Genomic DNA, 21,857 nt, shown 5'->3' on the forward strand with positions numbered 1-21,857 from the left:
TGGATATTCTGGACTTCAAAAATGCACCGTCAGGGTTCCCATTGAGTTCATGCATTTTCGCACCCAATTTTTCAGACGAATTGAGAGCCCAAAGTTTGATTTTCCGGACTAAATCGCTCTTTCCGAGCCACGCTATGCAATCTTGAAGGCCGCCATGTTGGATTTTGCACTGGCTTGAATTCCAGTGGCTCGCTGTATAGCCTCCAAGATTGGATGGCGCACTATCAATAGAGAGCTCGCGCCATCCTCCAGTCTTGGAGGCTATGCCCGCTCTTCCTTGGCTGACAAAACGCTCCAGAGTACTGCACTTTTTCTTTTTTCTTTCTAGCATATGCGCTCAGCACTATCGTTATAATCATTTATTGTGGGATGTTTTTTTTATTGCGATAGCAATTATATGGACACTTCAAGCAGATTTCTACTGTCGCCGCCGTGAGGTTCCAAATGAAGTCCAAGGGCGATAAAATCATCGCCGCGCGCAGTATGTGCGAGTGACAGCGCGAGGGGGACGCGCGCTTTCATGGAGAGCGAACGCACGGCAGAGTGCAAATGAGACTTCCTCCGTAGCGCAAAAGGCCGTGGGGGTATGGCACTTGGATGAGTTCAATTGTAGGTCGGCGCGTCGGAAAACAGACACGTTAGATGACTCGCGAAAGTTGGTGAAAATACTATCACATCCGTCTAGATAACACAGACATGTGGACCATTTATCACTGCGAAGTAAGGAGTCCATCATATAAAAGATCATTGCAAAAGATTTTCATTAAGAAAATAGGCATGCAACGTCAGCAATCTTAATATTGTGGTACATTTAGCGATCGCCCTTATTCCTTTTTCTCTTAGGGATACAGAAAATAGCAAAAGTTTGGACATGACACAAAGAAATACAAATGCACATGGACACAATATGTACATGAATGGTTGCGCAAGCTAGCTTGACATCAGCAGCTGCATGCAACATGCACAAGAGCTGGTTTAAAGATATCAGCACAGAAGGTGTTGGTGTGGTCCTAAATCATACAGAACATAATGTAGACCTGCGACAGGAAGGAAGCTGGTTCAATATGTGTTTTGCCATGCATGCCATGTGCAAACAGACTCTTCTTCCACATATATAGGTTGACTGTCCTAATTCAGGACACTCATAATAATAAGGCTGACTTATACTCGGCAACATACAATAACCTAAGACTATTCAAAATTAGAAGTGCCCTCAACTTTTATGCACATTAATACACTTAAGAATTCTATTTCACGAAATCTACAACTCACCAAATATGATTAGTAAGATCGCCAGGATGACTAGAACCAGTAGTACCTTCACCTGGAAACAAGTGAAACGTTAAACTTTCTTCCTCAAAGCTTGCTATGAGGGCTGGTCATTTTAACAATGCACAATGGAAAGTATAAGCAGTTTTTAATTAAAACCAACAAATAAGTAAATGCTAGAATTCAACAAGGCATGGCTGAAGCTTTATGTCAACACCTCAAGAAGTTGAACTTTCTTTATTGGGGCCAATGCTCAAACAATATCCAGTTCAGTGGAACCCCGATTAAACGGCTTTGAGGGGACCACGCAAAACCGTCGTATAATCCGGGCGTCGTATAATCGAAAAACTAAGAATATCGACAGTGACACTCAGTCTTGCCCAAAAAATTGGTACAGACCGCCTGGATAAGCCCACGGCACGAACCTGCACTGCTTCCAAGGAAGGTAGATTAAATTATTTTATAAATTACCGTATTTATTCTATTGTAACGCTAGTTGTTTCTTTTCGTGATTTTCATTGCTTGAACTCGACCCTCGCGTTACATTCGAATAATGGCAAAATTGACCATTTTAAAACAAATATTCCAAATCCCGCGATGTTTAGAGTTATCTTGGCAACCTGCAAGTTTACATCTCGATCCAATTCATGGACAAGTAGACTGAAGTCAGAACTTGTTTTTGGTTGGGATCGACGCTGTTTTCGCTGTGCTTGTGACTGGTTACGATGCTGCAATATCCTACGGCCTTTTGCGGTTCGACTCCATTCATTCACGACGTTATGGCGACGCAGCGCATTCAGTATGATGGTCGCTTCGAGAAAGAGCAATTTTGATGGCCGAGGAGCTGGGAAAGTCCGCACCGGCTCGGTGTCTTGAGGTCAAGGAGTCGATGATTTGCGGATGGCGGGACTAGCAACAGGCCCACTTTAAATGCGAGGCCAGTCGGGAAGGCTCTGTGCAACATGAAGTAGCCTGGTACTGACCACAAATGAAATGGTTGTGCGGTCTTTTAAGAAGTACTTAAATCTCAAACAAGCGCTGGTATTTTGTAGCGATGCCTTTCCGGTAATAATGCCTTTTCACGCATATCGCACTTTGTCAGTGGTCAGAGCGACGGTCCGCTAGCGTTAGCAATGGGATCAGCGGGCCGTGAGCGGTGGATGATAAGACCAGTATAGAATAAGTCATAAGGCATCGCTACAAAATCGCGGCCAAGCTCGATGGCGCGGAAGATGACAATTCTCGGGCGATCACTTTTGGAGATAGTTTCGCTTTCGCGAGACTCGGCTCGTCCCGGCACTCTCAATGTATACTGCCGACAGCTCTCTTGGCGCTGATTGCGAGCTTAGGACAGCGCCAGAAACACTTGTTGGGGACGCTTTCAGTGCCGAGTCACACGAAATTTTGCGAAAGTGAAACTCTAGCGATCACTTTCGCAAAGTGATCGCCAGAGAAGACCACTTAAGGAAAGCTCCCGTCTCCTCTTCAGACGACTATTAGGAGTGAAGAGAATGTTTACGAATTGCGATTCCTTGAATAAAGGTACCATTTCTTTTTCCGTTCATCTCGCGTTACATTAGCGGTTTATTTTCTTTATTTGTGTGACTGAAAAGTCGCCCCTCGCGTTATAATCGCAGTCGATAATTACACACATTGTCATTGACATTACACATTGTCAGCCGCCTGCAGTGTGTTTACATGCCAGTCTGCGTCTGCTTAGAACTTTCTTTTTCCTTTTTTTTTCCTGGGCAGTACCAGAGAGGCGCCGTACGAGGCGAGTCGGCGTAAAATTGCGTCGTATAATCGAGGTTATTCGCACAGTTAAACCTGCTTATAACGAACCTCCATATAACGAATTCCTGGATATAACGAAGTTTTTGTATTCCCCGCCATTACTCCATAGAAGCACATGTATTTCAGACCTCTACATAACAAAGTGGCAGTGGGAGACCCCCTCGAAATGACGAATTTTCCCCGCCGACAACCTAGACATTTTGCCCCAAATTTTGTCATTTTTGCGCGAGCAGCAACCGGAAGCACCCTCTCCGCCGCGATGGAATGCGGAGCGGCGGCGGCGCGCTTGGCGCACTCGAATTCACGGCGACTACGAGGCGAGAGCGAGCGCACGTGTGCGAGTGTGCGCGAGGCGGACCTGCATCCCTCGACCCAGCGATCTTGCCGCCGCGGGCGTGACCTTTCCCCCTCCCTTCATTCAAACCTGATCCCGCCGCTTGCTGCAGCTGGCCTAGCCCGCCAAGCCGGCACTCTCCTTTTCCAGTTGACGTTGCCGAAAAAAACAACAAAAAAGTTTTTTTTTTTTTTTTTCAACGCGCTGGCAATGCCACTCTTTGGTTACTGCGCAAATCTCTGCACTTCACTTCACTAACCTGACACTAGGTGACACTATAGGGCCGTTTATTGTGAAGCCCCTTGATGTTGGAAAGTAGCGACACTCTTTGATCTACGCCGTGACACCCTCGCTGGCGCTGTTAACCTCTTTTTCTCCCCCTCTTTCGCAGAGCCAGCGCATCTGACACACTGAATGGCTGCGGCGTGCGATACGACCCTGTCAAGTGACCTTGATGTCACGAAAACGGCGCGAAACTTTCTTTCGCACGCTTTTAGTTCCTCCCGCCCACTATGCGCCTACCAAGCGGTGGTAGCGCTGCCGCTATGAACGTACGTTTGCCAAGTTTTCCCATGTTTCCGTAGGAATATGGGCTTCGTTCTCCGTGGAAATGCCATGCTGCTGCGCGTTTCAATGCAGCAGCAGGTCAGAGAAAGGGCTAGCAATATTTTCTATCCCCCGGGAAGAACGGAATGTCGTGCACCGGAAGCAGTGGCTCCATAACATCGGGAGAAAGGATTTCGCCCCTTCTAAGCACGTCGTTCTTTGCGAGGTGATTGTTTCAGCTTTCCTTATATTGGTAGGTAAAGTTGCATGGAGATTTTAATGCCTTTTGCATAGTCGGACTTTTCGTTAAGTTCAATACAGAGCACCTATAACTGTGCATATAGGTTTTCTTTTTTTTAAATGAGTTGCTGAACTTTTTATTGACTCTTCGCGCCATGACAGTTTTTTTGTGTGTGTTTTCGCGCGTGCGGTAGTTTCCAAGTGTATGTAATTTATGAGTTAATAGCTCTAACTCCCATTCTGTAATTGTGTGTGTATGTGCGTGTATGTGTGTGTTTCTGTGTGTGCATGTGTGCTGCTGAGCGCGCGACCGCGAGATCGAATCCCGGCTGCGGCGGCCGCATTCTGATGGAGGCGAAATGCAAAAACACCCGTGTGCTTGCGTTGTAGTGCACGTTAAAGAACCCCAGGTGGTCGAAATTAATCCGGAGCCCTCCATTAGGGCGTGCCTCATAATCAGAACTTGTTTTGGCACGTAAAACGCCAGAAAGAAGAAGAAAAAGTGTGCATGTATGTGTGTATGTATGCACGTGTATGTGTCTGTGTGTGCGTGTAAGTGAGCGCCGAGTTGAAATACTTCGTAGTTAACGTGGCACTTTTTGTCGAACCACCTACCGGTCCAGTCCCCAACCTTCGGCGCCGCCTAGATCATTCTGTAGTTCAGTGGCGTCAGTTATGAAACACTGGCAGCAATTTTCATCGTGCGAAAAAGCGCGAATAATAATTATTTAGATGAATTAAACCACACAATTATCCTCTTTCCTGCATATAAGTTTATGAACGTGAGTTGGTTAAGTGAAAGTAAAGTGAATTAACAACCGCTCAATGATATCTTGGCAGCCGTCGTGAAGTAAATAGCCGTACGCAAGAAAGCAAAGTTATACGTATCTGGCATGTGTTATTCGCGGATGATCATAACGTACAAGCCACGCGATTTTCATAATCTTCCTGAACTCTGATAAACTTTTACATCTTGAATGCTGTAAGTTGATTATCAATTGCCATAGTCTTAGAAGTTTCCCTGTAAGCAATCAGCCTCTTTTTTTCTCTTTTTTAGAGACTTAGGGTAGTCCTAGAGGTGATGGAATATAATTTCTCATTGTTTCATCGTTACGGAATACAGGCGCATGCGTTAAGTTCTATATTGCCTATTTCGCAAACACAGCACATATTTTGCACAGTGACATTGGTACAAAGGCTTTTGGCCCACGTGAATTCGCTTTCAATAAACTATCATGTCTTCTTGGTTACCTTCTTTGAGTTTTTTAAGAGCCAGGATTATGAAACAAATTCGCGTGCATATTCTATGCTGCTTACATTATATGCGCTCAATACACCTCCGCGTTACGAACAGCCGAAGTGGCGACGGAGAGGCAAACCGCTCAGCCACTGCTTGGTACTCATTTTTACGGAGCGCTTCCGCTTGTTTTTATCGAAGCGTCTTCAAAAAAAAAATTGTCACGCCGTTCTATTGGAAGCGTACTTTCGTCACGACAGTTTCAAAAGGGATAAATTCCCCCCTACAGCTTCAATGGGCCGAATAAACAAGCACGCGCATTGATTCTAATGTGGCTACAACGAGCCACTGGAGGGTTCAGCGTGCCATGCGCACCACGCCGGCCCGGGGAGGGGAGAAATCCGCAGAGAATTGAGGAGGAAAGCGCGCGCGCAGAGGAGAGTGTCGCTACTTTCTAGATCGAGGGGCTTTAGTTTACAGTCCAACGTAACATGAGCGCGCGCGCTACGTCACATTGGCGAGAGCGCACCAGCGCAGCCAACGTAACCAGCGGCTTCCGACGCGCCCGACGGGCCCTGCCCCAAATTGGCTCCTGACCCATTCACGCGTTAGTCGCGCCGACTGTGCCGACCCACAATGCCATTTCGCGCGAAGAAATAAAGGCTCCCACGCCACTTCGCCGACGGTCGCAGACAGCCGTTGAAAGCGGCGCGCGAGCTTGGGATCGTTCTGCCCATGCTCTGAAGATAACAGCCGACGCCGCGCGCTTCGGAGTATAGAGGAGATGGCGTTTCGGCTGGCGCAGCACAACCAGCATAGCGTGACTGGCCGAAAACGGCGCTGGCCCGCGCGCCGATAACGTCGGGCTATAAATGGGCCTTGTATGACGCTACGATGCAATCGGTAAGCGGTGAAAATCGAGTAAATGCTGTTAGCGTTTCTTTTTCGAATTTTCGTGCCGAACCTGCATAAACCGAAATCCTCTTTATAACGAAGCTTTTCGAGAATTTGTCAATTTAGTTATATCCAGGTTTAACTACATTATTTCTATGGGGGTTCTGCCGGGACCAAACCAATTCGTCCTAAAATGCGGGTCATCGCATAATCGGGGGACATATAATCGAGGTTCCACTGTATTGGTTTTCCCATCTCTAGCCTTGTTGCTGGTTTCTTCTGTGTACAGTGAGCGGCATGAAAAGCTGTAGTGTGCAAAGTTGGGCTGCTTTAAGCATCAGTTTCAAGGCACTTTTGATTAAAGCATGCACAGCTACTCACCCTCATGTTGCGCCACCACATACGACTCTGCATCTTCTTTGCTGTAGACCAAAACTGATCAGCATTTGTTGCAAGAGAATCTGAAATACATATTTAATGACCTATAAACAAAGTTTTCTTAACAGTGATAGCAACAAATATTGGACAAACACTTATTTCAATAAATGAATGAATACAGCGTCTATTAACATAAAGCTGACTCTATGGCCTAAGTGGGAAGAGGTAGGCATGGGAGCAAAGGAGAGAGGAGGGACATCATGAGAGTCAGCAGCCGATCCCGATGATGTCACTCAGAGCTCCTCTAAACAAGGTGGATGACACCTGTTTCGTCAGCAAATGCATAGCGCCACGTTGAGGGCGCCCCATGCGTTCACTCACAGTCGGATTCAATCCTCAAGGTCAGCCGCCATGCCTCGGTGCTTGGAACACTGGCCAGTGAATGCTCTGCTCTCCCATAGCAGGTTATAAACGCTTGGGCGGGTGTCCATTTAGCATGCTCGGCAAGTAAGGTCAAGTGGAGGTGCGTTCGATTTGGAGGCATTGCATTTGTTATAAAGCACTCCACTATCAAGCAGAATATCGCATTACAGAAAAACCTTGTTAATTGGGATTATATGCTTCCACAAAGAAATGTCTGAATTAACCAAATTATCAAACCTGACCAAGAAAATATGAAACAAATGCTCACTACCTCAACATGCCCTTCTTTTCTGAAGAAATCTATTACCCACATTTCTATTTTGCACCATATCTGCATGAAAACTGCAATTCTCATCTCATTACAGGTATAAGCGGTCACAGTGGCTCAGGCCTTGCAACTTCCTTTGTAGCACAGCAAGCAACACAAGATACGCTTTCATCTGAATAGACGTGCTCTTAACTAACACACGCCCCTCCTGATTATTTTGTGAGCAGGGGGCCAGCGGGCGAATTATTGCCGACTGCGATATAGCCAGAGAGTTTGACACCAGTGCATGGGCCAAAGTAGAATCGCATTTCATCACTAACAGCTTTCGTAACATTTGTAGCATCGCGTGCCTTGCATTGAAACAAAATGAATCCACTGCTTGCTGCAACGACTGCTGTGACCACTGAAGATGAATTTGCATTCCAACCCCATCAGAATGTAGCTGCCATGGCTGGGAAACAAGGTCAAAACTTTATGCATGGTAGTGAAACACCACAGCCACTAGGCAACTGTGGCAAGCAAGTGTTGCATTGGTAAACAAGACAGAGAAGTTTCATCCAAAAAGTTCTCATCATACCCGATTTTTCTTCAAGGTCTTCTAACCTTTCCCCTCGCTCCATAATTTTTTCTATGTTGTCCTTCATGATGCTTGAGACTTCATCTACTTGAAATTGCACCCTGCAAAGGACAGAACCAAATAATCAGAGGCATGTCCAAGATTTGCTCCAAGAATCTAGTGAAATATCCATGCTGATAATGCCTTCTACTCTGCTTTGCAGCTTAAGTTCACTTAGTTCCATAAATACTGAACTACAGTTATAAGCTGCCAGCCTTGCTGAGTGAATGTAAGCTCACTATGAAACCCAAAAGTAAAAGTGAACACTGCAGTTTCCTGAACCTACGTGATGTTGGCAAAGCTTTTTTTTTTTCTCTGATTATGGTATCAACTGGCCATTTCAGAGCGCCTTGGAAGGGCATAAATAGTAATGTCAATCTGATGTAACACGACCTTTGTAATAGTGCCACAATGTTTCAAAATGACCAGTTGAATCTGCCATTAATTGACTGCAAAGATTTGTTGATTGATTGACTTCATTGACTGATTGATAAGGTTTACAATCCCGAAGCAACATAGGTGTCGCGTGGTTAGTGCCGCGGGGGCACGGGCAGTGCTAAGACAGACCAACACGTACACGCCGCTTGCTCAGACGAAAAAGGGTGACCCTCTCTTTATTGGGCCTGAACATATATAGGCACACACAAGTTACAGGGGGCGCCACACTCTGGTGGCAGCCCAACAAAAGGGGCTGAACTGTGGTGACCTCTACATCTCCCCCCTTGAAGCCTTGAAGGTCAGACGGGAGGGGCTTGGGAAGCCTAACGCGTCAAAAGTTTCAAAAGTTCAAACGGCACGGCAGAACAACACGCCGGCCGTAACGTGTTCGTATCGCACTATCACTGCGGTCTCTAACAGCAGGGGACTGTTGCGCAGACTGTCCGAGGGGGACGGTTGATTCCGCGATGTTGTCAGGCTGAGGCTCCTGACGGGGAACTTGCTGCGGTGGTGGTGATGTTGCCTCTCCAGAGGCAGAGGGCGCAAAAGGCACTAGGTGACGCCGGTTGCGCTGTAGGGTGCCACCTCGCTCCTTTTTAACCACGTAGCTTCTTCGTCTTTGCCCCGGACTGAGGAGCATGGCCTGCACTTGATCAGGTCGCACCCAGACACGCTGACCTGTTTGGAGTAGCGGTAGGTCTTGAGCTCCATGATGCATATTGTAGTTGTCGGCCTGCTTCCGCTTGTAAGCCACATCCTTGGCGACAACATCTTTCCTTGACGGCCAGTTGAGACGTAGCTGGGAGTCTTGCTTTGGGATTATGGTTCTGAGTTCACGTCCCATCAACAGCTGGGCTGCACTAAAGCCGTCCACTCCTGGAGTATCCCGATAGCTGAGCAGAGCCAGATGAGGATCCTTTGACTTGCAAAACAGGTCCTTGATTGTACACGCACCATCCTCTGTGCCTCTCCATTCGATTGAGCATAGTGTGGACTGCTGGTCACATGGTTAAAGCCGTACGACGAAGCAAACGCCGCGAACTCTTGCGACGAGAACGGTGGGCCGTTGTCTGACCTGACTTCTTGCGGGATTCCATGGCAAGCAAAGATGGTTTTGAAAGCGTCGATGACTGCCTGAGATGTTGTGCTCCTCTGTGTCACCACCTCAGGAAACCTTGAGTAATAGTCCACCACCAGGATAAACGTTTGGCCGTTGAGGTGGAACAAGTCCATTCGAAGGAATTCCCAGGGACGTCCAGGTAGGGCCGCGGAGACCAGAGGCTCTGCAAAGTTCACGCGGGTGGAAGCACAATGTTCGCAGTTGGTGACGAGAGGCGATATCTGCCGATACCGGGCCACCAAACTGACTCCCGAGCTAGGGCTTTGGTCCTGGTGATACCCTGCTGACCTTCGTGCAGCAGCGTTGAGATCACCGGCCGAAGGGACCATGGGATGACTATCCGGGCGCCTTTCAGCAGAACATCGTCGCAGACGGAGAGCTTGTCTGCCACAGAGGCGTACCTTGAGAGGTGCAGTGGTATCTTGGACTTTGGTGGCCAACCATGCTGGCAGTAGGAGGCGAGGGCCTTGCACTCGCCATCAGACTCTTGTGCCTGTCGCACGTCTTTAGGGCTGAGTGGCAAGACTTCCGACGTGCAGCCGACTACCTGTGCTGCAAAAAGTTTGATAGTGTCTAGGGGAGTAGGTTCCTTGTGGGTGATGCGCGACAAAGCATCAGCCGTGGCTAGCAGCTTTCCTGGCACGTGCAGCATACGGAACTGGTATCGCATGGTCTTCAGCCGTAGTCTCTGAATACAAGGCGGCAACATGTACAGTTCTTTCTTGCCCAGAAGCGAAATGAGTGACAGGTGGTCAGTCTAAACGTCGAAGGTGATGCCACGGACGAACTCGTCGAACCTTTGGATAGCCCACGTCATTGCCAAAGCTTCTTTTTCGGTCTGGTTGTAACGCTGCTCGGTCTCGGTCATTGACCTCGAAGCGAACACGACTGGGCAGCGCTCTCCAGAAGGTTGCGTCTGTAGCAAAACTGCGCCGAGTTCAAATGAGCTTGCGTCTGCAGACACCGTGGTATACGACGGGTGGTACTTGGCCATGCACCTGTCTGACGTCAAGAGTTCCTTGATTTTCTCGAATGCTGCCTTTTGCTCATGCTGCCACACCCAACTCCCAGACTTGTTCAGTAAGGCTCTGATGGGTGCTGTGACGCCCGGGATGTGTGGCAAGAATCTGACAAGATGATTCACCATTCCGAGCAGTCTTCTAACACCGGCGACATCCGTTGGAGCTTCCATGGCTTTGACTGCTTCGACCTTGCCTGAATCTGGCCTGATGCCCTGTGCTGAGACGACGACTCCGAGGAAGGAGACCTCAGGCACCCCAAAACGACACTTGTCCTGGTTCAATGTGATGCCTGCTTTTGCAAGGCGAGATAACATCTGGCTCAGTCTGGCGTCATGTTCCTGGCGGGTGCGTCCAAAAACCAGAATATCAACTGTCATATTGACGACTCCTTCTCGGCCCTCCAGGATTCTTGCCATCTGTTTTTGGAAGTACTCTGGCGCGGAGGCGATGCCAAAGGGGAGCCCGCAAAAGCAGTGTCGGCCATATGGGGTGATGAACGTCGTAAGCTCTTGGGAATCTGTAGAGAGCTTCACCTGGTGGAAGCTTGCGGTCGCATCCAGCTTCAAAAAAACTGTTGCATCGCCGAGGAGGCCAAGGAGACTTGCTCGACAGTTGGTAGAATATGTCGTTCCCAGAGGACGACCTTGTTCAGTTGAGTCAAGGCGACGCAGAGCCGGTAGGAACCATCACCTTTCGGACGACGACGAGACCGGAGCACCATGGTGTTGGCTTATCGACCTTGCGGATCACGCCCGCACTCTCCAATTTGTCCAGCTAGCGGCGGACGATCTCGAGCAGCGGGATGGGGATCTTGCGAGGGACGCTTGGCGAGAAAGGTACTGCATCAGGTTTCAACCGAATGTTGCACTCATCCTTGAGAGTGCCCAATCCATTGAAGAGCTCGGCGTGCAGCATTGCTTTTGGAGTAGTGAGTTGATCGAGAAATCGAACTACTTGGAGGTCTTGGAGCGCTGGCAGTCCCAGAAGAGGCACCGTGAGAGACCGTATCACGTAGAGGCGTTGACAGCTTGTTTTCCCTAACCACCGAAGTCGTGCCAGATACGAGCCCAGCATGCGCAGTGGTTGTCCTCCCGGCCCAGTGAGCAGAGTGTCGACTTGGTTGAGTTTGGCAGGTAACGTAGGAAAGTCGCTGGGAACGGCAGATACTTCGGCTCCGGAGTTCACCTTAAACTGCGATGTGAATTCGTCAGCGGTGACGTCGACGAACTTTGCTGTGGTGGGCATCCCGACGGCGTGCAGGTGAATGGAGCTGAGCTTGTTCTGCTTGTACTTCCGCAAGCAGCATACTTCGGCAAAGTGACCTTTCTTATTGCATAAGTTGCAGGCAGAGCGTCGGGCCGGGCAGACCGAACGTTGATGAGGCACGTGGCCACAGAATTCACATGTCAACGACTCACGTGAGCGCTCTGCTTGCAGCTGCAGCGAACGAGGCTTAGCTCCGGAGCGACGACGAGAGGGGAACTTGTTAGCATTTGTGGCGTCAAGATTGAGCTCGCAGGAGTGCTCGGTGCGGTTCTGGGGCAACGCCTTTTCCCTGTCGGCGTCTTCGGATTGACGGGCCTGTGTCCAAGCATCCTTGAGTGTTAACTTCGCATTTCGGCACAGCTGGTCCGAGAGACAGGAGTCGCGGAAGCCAATGACGAACCGGTCGCATACGAGCCTTTCTTCGACAGCAGCTGACGGATAGTTAGTAGCGCTTAACCATCCTGCGCAATTCTGCGTAGTACATGTCGACGCTTTCGTCGGGTAGCTGAACACGTCTGTGGAACCGCGACGACTCGTAAAGCTCGTTTGGCGCGGGCACGAAGTGCTCGGTGAAGCGGGCAGCATTGGCTTGGTATGAGGCAAGCGACAGGGCGTCGAGCGAGAATGTCTCGAGAAGCGGGCGGGCCTCCAGGCCCATGCAGTACAGCAGTGAGCGTACCTGCCTGTCTTCCGACGCTTGTGTCAGTCCTGAAACCGCTGCGTAGTTTTCGTAATGGCTGAGCCATGTCGTCCACGTTGGCGGGTTCGCAAAGTTGAACGGTGCCGGTGGCTGGAAGTTGACGCCGTACAGTTTAGGCGGCTCACCGGTCTCGAGGGACATCTTGGTGCCTTCCTATCATGGTGAGGGCAGGGGGGCGTTATCAGTCCACCATGTCGCGTGGTTAGTGCCGCGGGGGCACGGGCACGCCAAGACAGACTGACACGTACACGCCGCTTGCTCAGACGAAAAGGGGTGACCCTCTCTTTATTACCCCTGAACATATATAGGCACACACAAGTTACAGGGGGTGCCACACTCCGGTGGCAGCCCAACAAAAGGGGCTGAACTGTGGCGACCTCTACAATAGGGAGTACAAGAGATGCTATAGCGGACGGCTCCAGATTAAATTCTACCATCTCGCGATTGTTAACATGAACCAAAGGCTTGGTACACAAATGTTTCTTAAATTCTACCACCCTTGAAATGCAGTTGCCGTGACCAGGAATCAAACTAGCAATCTTGTGGCCAGATGCAAAACACTACAGCCATTGAGTTACTGCAGCTGATACACACCTTGCTTGGCCATACTACAAACCAGAAACAAAAATCAGGACCCATAACCTATACGATAAATTTTCTTTCAGTGCTTCCTCCTTGTTGTACAAATAAACATGATCTGCAACATACTGCATCGATTCTGGTGTTTCATTTCATCAAACACGCTTCAAGCAATCACAGTAACCAGAAATTAAAGAGTTCAAAATGCCTTCTCTAATACTCATAGTGGTCAATTTTAATTGATATACAACACGATAAAAAAATTATGCAGGTTCTATGCAGTGTGGGAATTGGTGATGCGAAGCTTTCGTGAGCCAGCAAGTCAAAATGGCGCATTAGGACTAGAGATGCGCTGCAGATTTCAGTGACGAATACGTTCTTCAGCCACCACGGTAGACCGTGCTGAGAAAGTGGAACTTTTAATCAGCATTAAAATGATTTGAATCACAAGACATGACGTGAGTGACCTCGTAGAAACGTGCCAGAGCATGATGAGAGATGCGCCGTGAATTTCGGCAACGAATGCGTCCTGTAACTTCTATCGTCACTGTCAGCTAGAAGATGCGCACACTCATTTTTTACAAGTCAAATCTTGCTATGCTATGTGCCTAACGCACCAAGCGTCTCAAAGCCGCTGGCTTGCATGAGAGAAATTCGTAAACGTGTTTTATTCCACCTTTTTAGGCATGCATCCGTGGTTTAATGGTTAGAGCATTGGGTTTCTGTGCTGGTGGAACCAACCATCGGAAATGTAATTTATTTTCGTATGTTATATCATATAGAGGCACGTGTCAGTCGCCCTCAAGGTCACATAATCGGCTAGACAGAAACATACAAACAGCAACATGGTGGGAAAAACCAAAGAAATCTATCATGTTGCTGCACACCTAACAGCATAATGAGAACACATAAAAAGAGTTCTAATAAATTACAGCATCCAAGAAACATTCATCAAAGATCCAGCTCTATTTAACTACCAGACAGCATCAGTGTGACAGTGGGATTCGTCGAAAAATCACCTTGCTTTCTTCAACAGACATGTGCATCTGCCATGGAGTCAGTGATGGAAATTGAGTTTAATGGTGCTACATGCTAGAAAGTGCATGTTCCTGGTGAAGCATGTGCTCAGGTGCATGGTGAATGTTTAGTAGCACAAACGCACGAAGGACAAGACGTGAAGATGACACACAGGCAGCACCCACGTGTGCCGCCTTCTCGTTTTGTATTTTGTCTGTTCAAGCTGTTAAAATGTTCACCGTGAGCCAGAACCAACTAGCCCACCAACAAACCATAACAATGTTCAGGTGCAATGGGGAATAGAACGGGGAGATCCACAAATGTTTCCGGACTAAGATCCCACACAACAACATGCCGCATCATAATGCAGCACAGTATCTTACAGAAAGAATTTAGGCATGTGTAGCACACCAAAACTGGTAAGACCAGCAAAACTGACAGAGAAGAAACTCCTCGACATTCCAAAAATGCTCTTCAAATGTAATTTAAAAAATCGGACTTCAGCGATTCTCCTGGCTCAGAGGTCATTTATTTTGACAGTTTCTCACAGCAGGCACTGCCATACCCACAACTTCTTTTGCGATGCACATCATCTTCGTCTGATAAATTATTGTCAGCAATGGCCTCTGCAATACATGTACTGAATGGCAGCTGAATGGCACATAAAAGCCCGTACAAATTGCCTAGCTCCATCATTGTGTTATACAGCAGTGATTGGTGCATCAGGCTCTGAACTGCACATTGCTGCAGGGGTACAAGTTCAATCCCCAGTGGCGGTGGTAACAGTTTTGTTTTTCTTGACAATATGGCAAGGGTGACGCTGAGGACGAGGAGGTAGCCTGACAACAACATAATAACGACTATGACAGCGTAATGAAAAAAATCAGATCGGTAAGATAAACACAGCAAACCCAACTGCAAGTGTCTAACAACTGCTGCATTAACATAATTACATAATGCTGCTGTTTCACACAATGAGGCCTGAACTGCAGAAAAAGAAAGTGTTTAGATCAGCAGGCTTGCAAGATCACCATCCCATGCAGGGGTTAAAAAAGGCTGGAAGTAGGTATAGGAGATTTCAAAACTGCCCATCACTACTTTCCTGAGCAGGATGGACAGAACTTTGAGGAAGTTACCTTTTCCACCAGATAAGGTATTTGACAGGGTACATACAGTCAGAACTTGAATGTCTGATGTGCTGCTATCAAATAACTAATTCAGAACATGGACACTTTCTTAGTCTTCAAAACTCAATTCAGCATGCCAGTTAACGTCTGAAAGTGGGTGCAGCATACGTCGAAGCCTTGTTGCAAGAGTTGTACTACCTTAAACCATTACACTATGCTCCTGCACTTTATATACAGTGTCAGCAATATTTGCTGGGTGAAGGTGACCTCAAAATAAAGCCTGACCCACCAAACACTCAAGCTTACCTTCTTAGTTTTTTATCCTGGATAGTAAGAGTTTTCCCACTTGATGTTGGTCCCCTGAAAACAAACGTATGTCTGAGAGTTTTGGCACCCACAGGACAGTAATATACGCAAAGAGCAATTAAATGTTGCCTTCAATATTAAAAATTATGGGGTTTTACGTGCCAAAACCACGATCTGATTATAAGGCACGCCGTAGTGGGGGACTCCGGAAATTTGAACCACCTGGGGTTCTTTAACGTGCACCTAAATCTAAGTACATGGGTGTTTTCGCATTTCGCCCCCATCGAAATGCGGCCCCCCTGGCCGGGATTCGATCCCGCGAGTTGCCTTCAATATTGGACTGTGCAATTAAGGAGTTGAAACCCGTCTGCAGCTATTAACAATCTTCTGCGAAAACTGTTATCTAACATGCAGGTCTCTTACCTATCCCTTTTTTGAGATAGGGCTCAACTTGCACCTATCCCAGAGGCTCACTCCGACACAGGGGTTCATTGATTAGCATCATCCCCCTCATAATCGTAAACAACACACTGTCACCACGATTTACTATGCTTAACACTCTCAAATACACCCTGTAATCCTTTATTACCCTATCAGCGTCACTGACCTACTGGTAAATTTCAGGGTTTTTGTCCCGCCATGTTTTGTCAGAGAGGGATGTGAGGACCACACCAAGAGAGCATTTGCCATTATCTGTGGCATTTTTTCATTTCTGCACAACCAAAAATAAACCATAGTGTTCATTTTATAATATCCGAGAAAGAAAACTGACACTGGGGGTGCGTCACCGGAAGAACCCGACATTGAAAAAGCTAAGGGCCCCTAAACTACTCTGAGCTCGAAAATTTGTTATGAAGTAGCAGCTGTCTGCCAGTTTACAGTGAACACACAGCCGTGGGAATTTTTAGAAATGCTGCTGTAATAGCAAAAGTACAGGCATTTTATGAACTATGTAGCCACCATGGTATCTAACTAGCCTTTGCTACACTCCACTAGTGCTTTCTCCTCCTCACCACCTACTCTCACCAACTCTGTGCGATGCAGTGAAAGCTACGGGCTCCATCAATGCATCAGAAGAAAGGCTCCTCCATTGTCCACCCTTAACCGCGCTCTATCACTTGCTAAAAATGCAGGTAATGAAAACGTGTCATACTATTATCGCTTATATCTTTGCAACCGTACTACTCATGCACCTTACTTTGGTATTGTGTAGCCCAAAGAAACCATTACTCAATCATGTATGGGTCGCATGCCGAGATGGCGTAGTTATCATTTTATGCAAGACACAATTGGAGCTAAATTTAGACTCTCACTCAGCGTTCAGAGAGGCATAGCTCGGCAGCACATTTGTCTATCCAAGCGGGAGTGGTCGCGTTTTAGAGAACTCACCTCTGCCATAGTAGGTATAATCCATCAGACTCAAACCTGTGCTCATCAGGCGTTCTAAGGCTTACAAGTGGACAATTTGTTGCAGAATTTTAACAGTTGCTTTTACCCAGTAGTCAGAGGCACCACAGATGGAATTGCTTCCTCTACAGCGGTGCCGAAGCTGTCATTGCGTGGTGATTCAGTCAGCACCAGGGCGTTGAGTTATTGGAGATTAAAACAATAAATACCTTGATATTGGTGCTACAAAACACACTGACAGCATCAACAACCACTCTATCCAGACAACAAAAACATAAGCAGCAGCTTAATTTGAGTTTGAGAGCCTCTTTCACACTGCAGTACATGTAAATGCAGCTATAACCATTCTAAATTTGACAGATGCTTGAAAAAATGGTAGAATTACTTCTTACACTTTTAACTTGGAAGACCAACCACTAAGGTACATTTTGATATGCCACTAATTTGTTATGGCTACCAGTTTTTACAGTAAGGGATTACTTCAAGGCATTTTTAATATTGGTGCTCTCTCCTACGGAAGGGAGGGCACTTAGTAAAGCTACTTTTTCCTTAAGGAATGTGCTCAGACCCCTAATACACAAATGTGAATATGCTAACCTAACAGCATGTGCACAGCCCTGTCGTTAGCAGCTGCAGATTCAAGTCAATTTCTGAAAAATTCTGCATACTCCTTTTTCAGTACAAAGGTTTTTAAATAGAGTATGATTAAGGCTTTCACTATAAATGCATTACCCATCATGCAGTAATTCAATAATAGAAAGATCAAACAGGCTATACATACTTAAGGAAAAAATCTTCATCTTCCTCATCTTGCAAAAGCTTTTCCTGCAAATAAAAGGTGCACGAATGATATGTACTTATATAATGCAACTGCAAATGAAAAGCACATATTCCCTACTCATCCCCTTTAGGTGTAAATTAATTCTGTCCATTGAAAATTCAGTTTCACCACATTTCTTGCATCTTCAGAATCATGAAAAGCATATACGTAGCTGCTGAAATGATAAAGAATTTTCAATTCTTCTGTAAGTTTTCTCATTTTACAGAACGTGGACTATGCAAGAACTCTCTGCAGGAACTTCAGATATGTGAACATCAACTATTTCAAGTCTAGCATACCTGGAAAGCACCTATCTAGCTGCTTTAAGAATACGTATAATGTAAAAAATTGTGAAAAACAATTACAGATGTGAACCCGCAACATGATGGCATACTGACACTGCGAGCAAGGACCAAGCCGTGTACCTTCCAACTCCCCATTTTACTAAAACACTTTACATGTATTGCTGAAACTTATAGCACAGATTCAATCAGAAGTGTTTCAATATGTATATGACATGTCTTAAATATTATGTTGACAGTGTTTTTGCTTTTGATGCACTACCTTAACATGCACAATTGCGCACACAGTGCATGAATTGAATGGGTTAAATACAATGGCACCAAATGCAAAGAAAGTGAGCTTGCCTTTTCAGGTTCAGCAGCCTCTGTAACATCTTCCTCAGAAAGATACCTTCTAAACTTTGGCGGCATTCTTACTGCTCTCCTGAAGTCACAGGTGCAAACAAACACAGAACAGTCAACACACACAAAGAAAGTGCACAAAAGGCTTTAAGCACTGCAGACAACTTGAACACTGCAGACAACTCACTGGCATCCAGAAGAAATGATCTCAAACAAGTAATGTAGCACAGTTAAATACTCACAGCATTATAACCATTATGTACAGGTGGAGACAAAGCTATGTGGGATCTGTGGGATCTGCGAGCACTTGTCAAACTGCATTCTTGCACCGTCTGATGAAGCAAGCACACATTGTCAAGACATGGCATTACACATGTGCTTCCTTTCATGCTCATGTGTCTGCCAATACACAATACAAGGCCATGTCTCAATGCTTGCTTCTTCAGAGGGCACAAGAATGCAGTTTCGCACACGCTTGCAGATACCACGAAATTTTATGCCCACCTGCACTGCACCATAAATACAAATATAAAGCCAAAAGAAAACAACCATAGACTAATGTACAGGCATATACTTTTGCACAATGACATCAATAGGGCTGTGCGAGTATTCAAAACTTTCTAATAACAAATCGAACAGTGTCCTATTTGATACGGTCTTCGAATCGAATAGTCCCTATTCGCAGATGCGGATATCTTGCGAATACTTTTTTTTAATATTTCAAAACGTCAACTACGCCCAATTAAACTAAACATAAAATTGGAGGAAAAATTTAAGGTAAATGTTCACTCCCGCAGGCACAGTAATGACATAAAACATGAGAACTTGTGTAGTGGAACAGGCTACGTTGCTTAAGTAGCCATACTTTACAGGCTATACAGCAATCATTCACACTCTCTGAAGAGTCCTGTGCATGTGAAGAAACTGATTGTTTGCTCCTAATGCTCCATTTGTGCTTTTAATAAACAACGCTTCATACCATGCATACTACGTATTGACAGAAACTAGCAAACTTAGTGAATACTAAGATGAGAACATTCTTTTATATTAATTATGATAAAGGCTCTTCATTATTCGGAAACTATTCGATATTCAATTCGCTTCTGGCACTATTCGATTCGATCTCAAAAATCCCTTTTCGCACACCCCCAGACATGACAATTCATAACAAAAGCTTAAGATTGCAGTAAGGATTGCATAAAATTTACTTCAGCTCCCTGAACTAAACGCACTGCACATACCTATTGAAGGATGTTTAAAGAGTAGCCAATAACATGCTGTACATTTAATGCAAATTAATCAACCCCCCAAAGCTAAATATATTAAGCTGTCTCTCCCATGAAAGGGAAAATTGCCATCCACTTGAATGTAGCACGAAGTTACAAAGGTACAGAAAGGATATTTCCTCAACTGCAAAACTTTATGAGAAACCCGTATGGGTTTCCTTTGTAGCTTTGTGGTACATTTGGATGGATGACAATTTTCCCGTTCATGACACTTCCTCCACCTTACGGGATTCCGCAGAATGTATCTGTCTCTCCCATGTTGCCTACACAGCACAGTGGAGGCCTTTATCATAATAATACATAAGATCAAACAGTAGACGTCGCTTCACTGCATACTGTGATGTTGGCCCAAACTATCAATACTTGATAACCTCAGCATGGCTCACTCACAAACTAAAAATTGTAACACTACTCTATCTAAAGCACACACACAATTCACATGCATGTGAGAGGCCACAACACAAAACTAAGCACAATGAAGTGTTGGAATATCAAAACCGGCTGCAGTGGAACGATGAGCTGTACAGAAAATATGCTCTATGCAATGCGCAGCTTCAACAACCCACAAATATTGTGATAAAAGCAACTGCAAGTCACCAAATGCTGAGCAGATCACATATAGGTAATTGAGCTACATTTCATTATCCCAGCTGGGGAAAAACTGCCACTATACAATTTGCTGTAAAAAATCTGTAAGCTCATCCATTATCCATGCATATTAACTCAATGAAAGGCCGTAAGAAGTGATCAACACGAATTCGCCTATTTATAATCATAGTTAACTCGAATAGTCAAGTTTATACTGACATTTGTTACAGTAATTGTGTGTGTATATGAAAAACTACATACATTTTCGAAATTTTTTACACACTGAAATTTAGATGACGTTGTGGTACAGACAGCGGTCGTGGTAGACCTGCTTGCGCAAGTGTCTAGCTGTCTTCAATATAGCTTGGCCTCTACTTACTTTTGTAGCGTTATGGCATACACAACTTTCCCCGCAGATGACTTCTCATCTCCCTACAGCCAACACCACAGCCTTCCTATTCCGCCTTCCAGCTTGAGCAAGTAATCTGTGAGAAATGAAGGGGGTATGGTTCATTTGTTTTGACATAAATTTTCCTCGTATCTTCACCACGACTGTTACTCGCATTCCTTCACTCCAAGGCTGACTCACAATTAACTATATATTTGCTGCTTCATTACTAGAGAAGAAGACAAAGTATCCAATCTGCTTGTTTTGTGTGGAAAACCCGTGTATCCGCAGAGCAGGAGCGCATGCAGATTAGCGAAACTGCAGAGCAATACTGTATGTGCTGACTACTAGAAGCACAAGATAAAAGCTACATCAATGTATTTGACGTTGACAAGACGCTGCCACATCTTCACTACACGAATAGGTCATAAAACAAGCAGTCTATCGCGCCAGCAAACGGTAACAGCTGCCCAACTGTTCTGCCGACTCCCTTTAAATTACGTGGCGCAAAAACCTTACTCACCACGATGTGCAAATTACTGGCTTCACATATCACGATCTTCGCAAGAAAGCGCGCTCCACAAAGAAAACGGAACAAATTAAAACACCCACTTATTTTTCCTCTTTTTTTGACATCACTCTACAGCACCACGGTGCTCCACACGACGTGCGCTACGTAGGTTGCTCGGTTGCTGTCAACTTTCAGAACGAGAGAACGGATGTCCCCCAGGTGGTGACTTTCAGTTTCGCTTTCTGATTTGCTTCAAAAAAATTCATGTATCAGGGCACCGTTGTTAGCTGTTTACGCGTAGTTCTATTTTGTTTTCACAACATGGTTGTCTACAAGTACCTTACCGGATAACAAAAAAGAAAGTCCATTTATTCTTGCGCCCTGGCACGTCAAGTGTTCAACCACTGCCGTGGCACCTCCATGGCACCATGGGTTCAATGTTTAAACTTCCATTTCTTTCCTCTATTACGGCGCTTCCATGCAAACTTCGTAGTTGGCAGGTTGGCAGGCGCACGTACTTGCCTTTAGTGGTTTTATTTTAATAATCGTTAAGCAAGGGTGTTGCGCATAAATAATACCACAGTCACACAGATCAACCCCGATCGGGATCGAACTTCGCGATCGCGATTGGCCCCCATG

General features: G+C 46.0%; 1 protein-coding gene across 4 annotated transcripts in view; it reads right to left on the minus strand.

Moving 5' to 3' along the window:
- LOC119436452 (vesicle-associated membrane protein 4-like) overlaps window positions 1-21,424 on the minus strand; it is a 35,154-nt gene extending 13,730 nt beyond the window's left edge. Inside the window, exons 1-8 of one of the 4 annotated variants that reach the window (XM_049657877.1) lie at window positions 21,320-21,424; window positions 20,699-20,804; window positions 18,449-18,527; window positions 17,763-17,806; window positions 15,575-15,628; window positions 7,961-8,061; window positions 6,696-6,775; window positions 1,273-1,324 (exon numbers count right to left, since the gene is read on the minus strand). In XM_049657877.1, coding sequence (XP_049513834.1) covers window positions 1,273-1,324; window positions 6,696-6,775; window positions 7,961-8,061; window positions 15,575-15,628; window positions 17,763-17,806; window positions 18,449-18,514 — 397 coding nt within the window. In that variant the 5' untranslated portion in view covers window positions 18,515-18,527; window positions 20,699-20,804; window positions 21,320-21,424. Of the gene's footprint in view, window positions 1-1,272; window positions 1,325-6,695; window positions 6,776-7,960; window positions 8,062-15,574; window positions 15,629-17,762; window positions 17,807-18,448; window positions 18,528-20,698; window positions 20,805-20,908; window positions 21,129-21,230 lie in introns of those variants that run through there. The other 3 variants (XM_037703302.2, XM_049657881.1, XM_037703305.2) reach the window with 3 other exon arrangements.
- Between the last annotated feature and the right edge of the window lie 433 nt (window positions 21,425-21,857).

Source organism: Dermacentor silvarum, chromosome 1 (assembly GCF_013339745.2).
Source record: "Dermacentor silvarum isolate Dsil-2018 chromosome 1, BIME_Dsil_1.4, whole genome shotgun sequence".
Lineage (NCBI taxonomy): Eukaryota > Metazoa > Arthropoda > Arachnida > Ixodida > Ixodidae > Dermacentor > Dermacentor silvarum.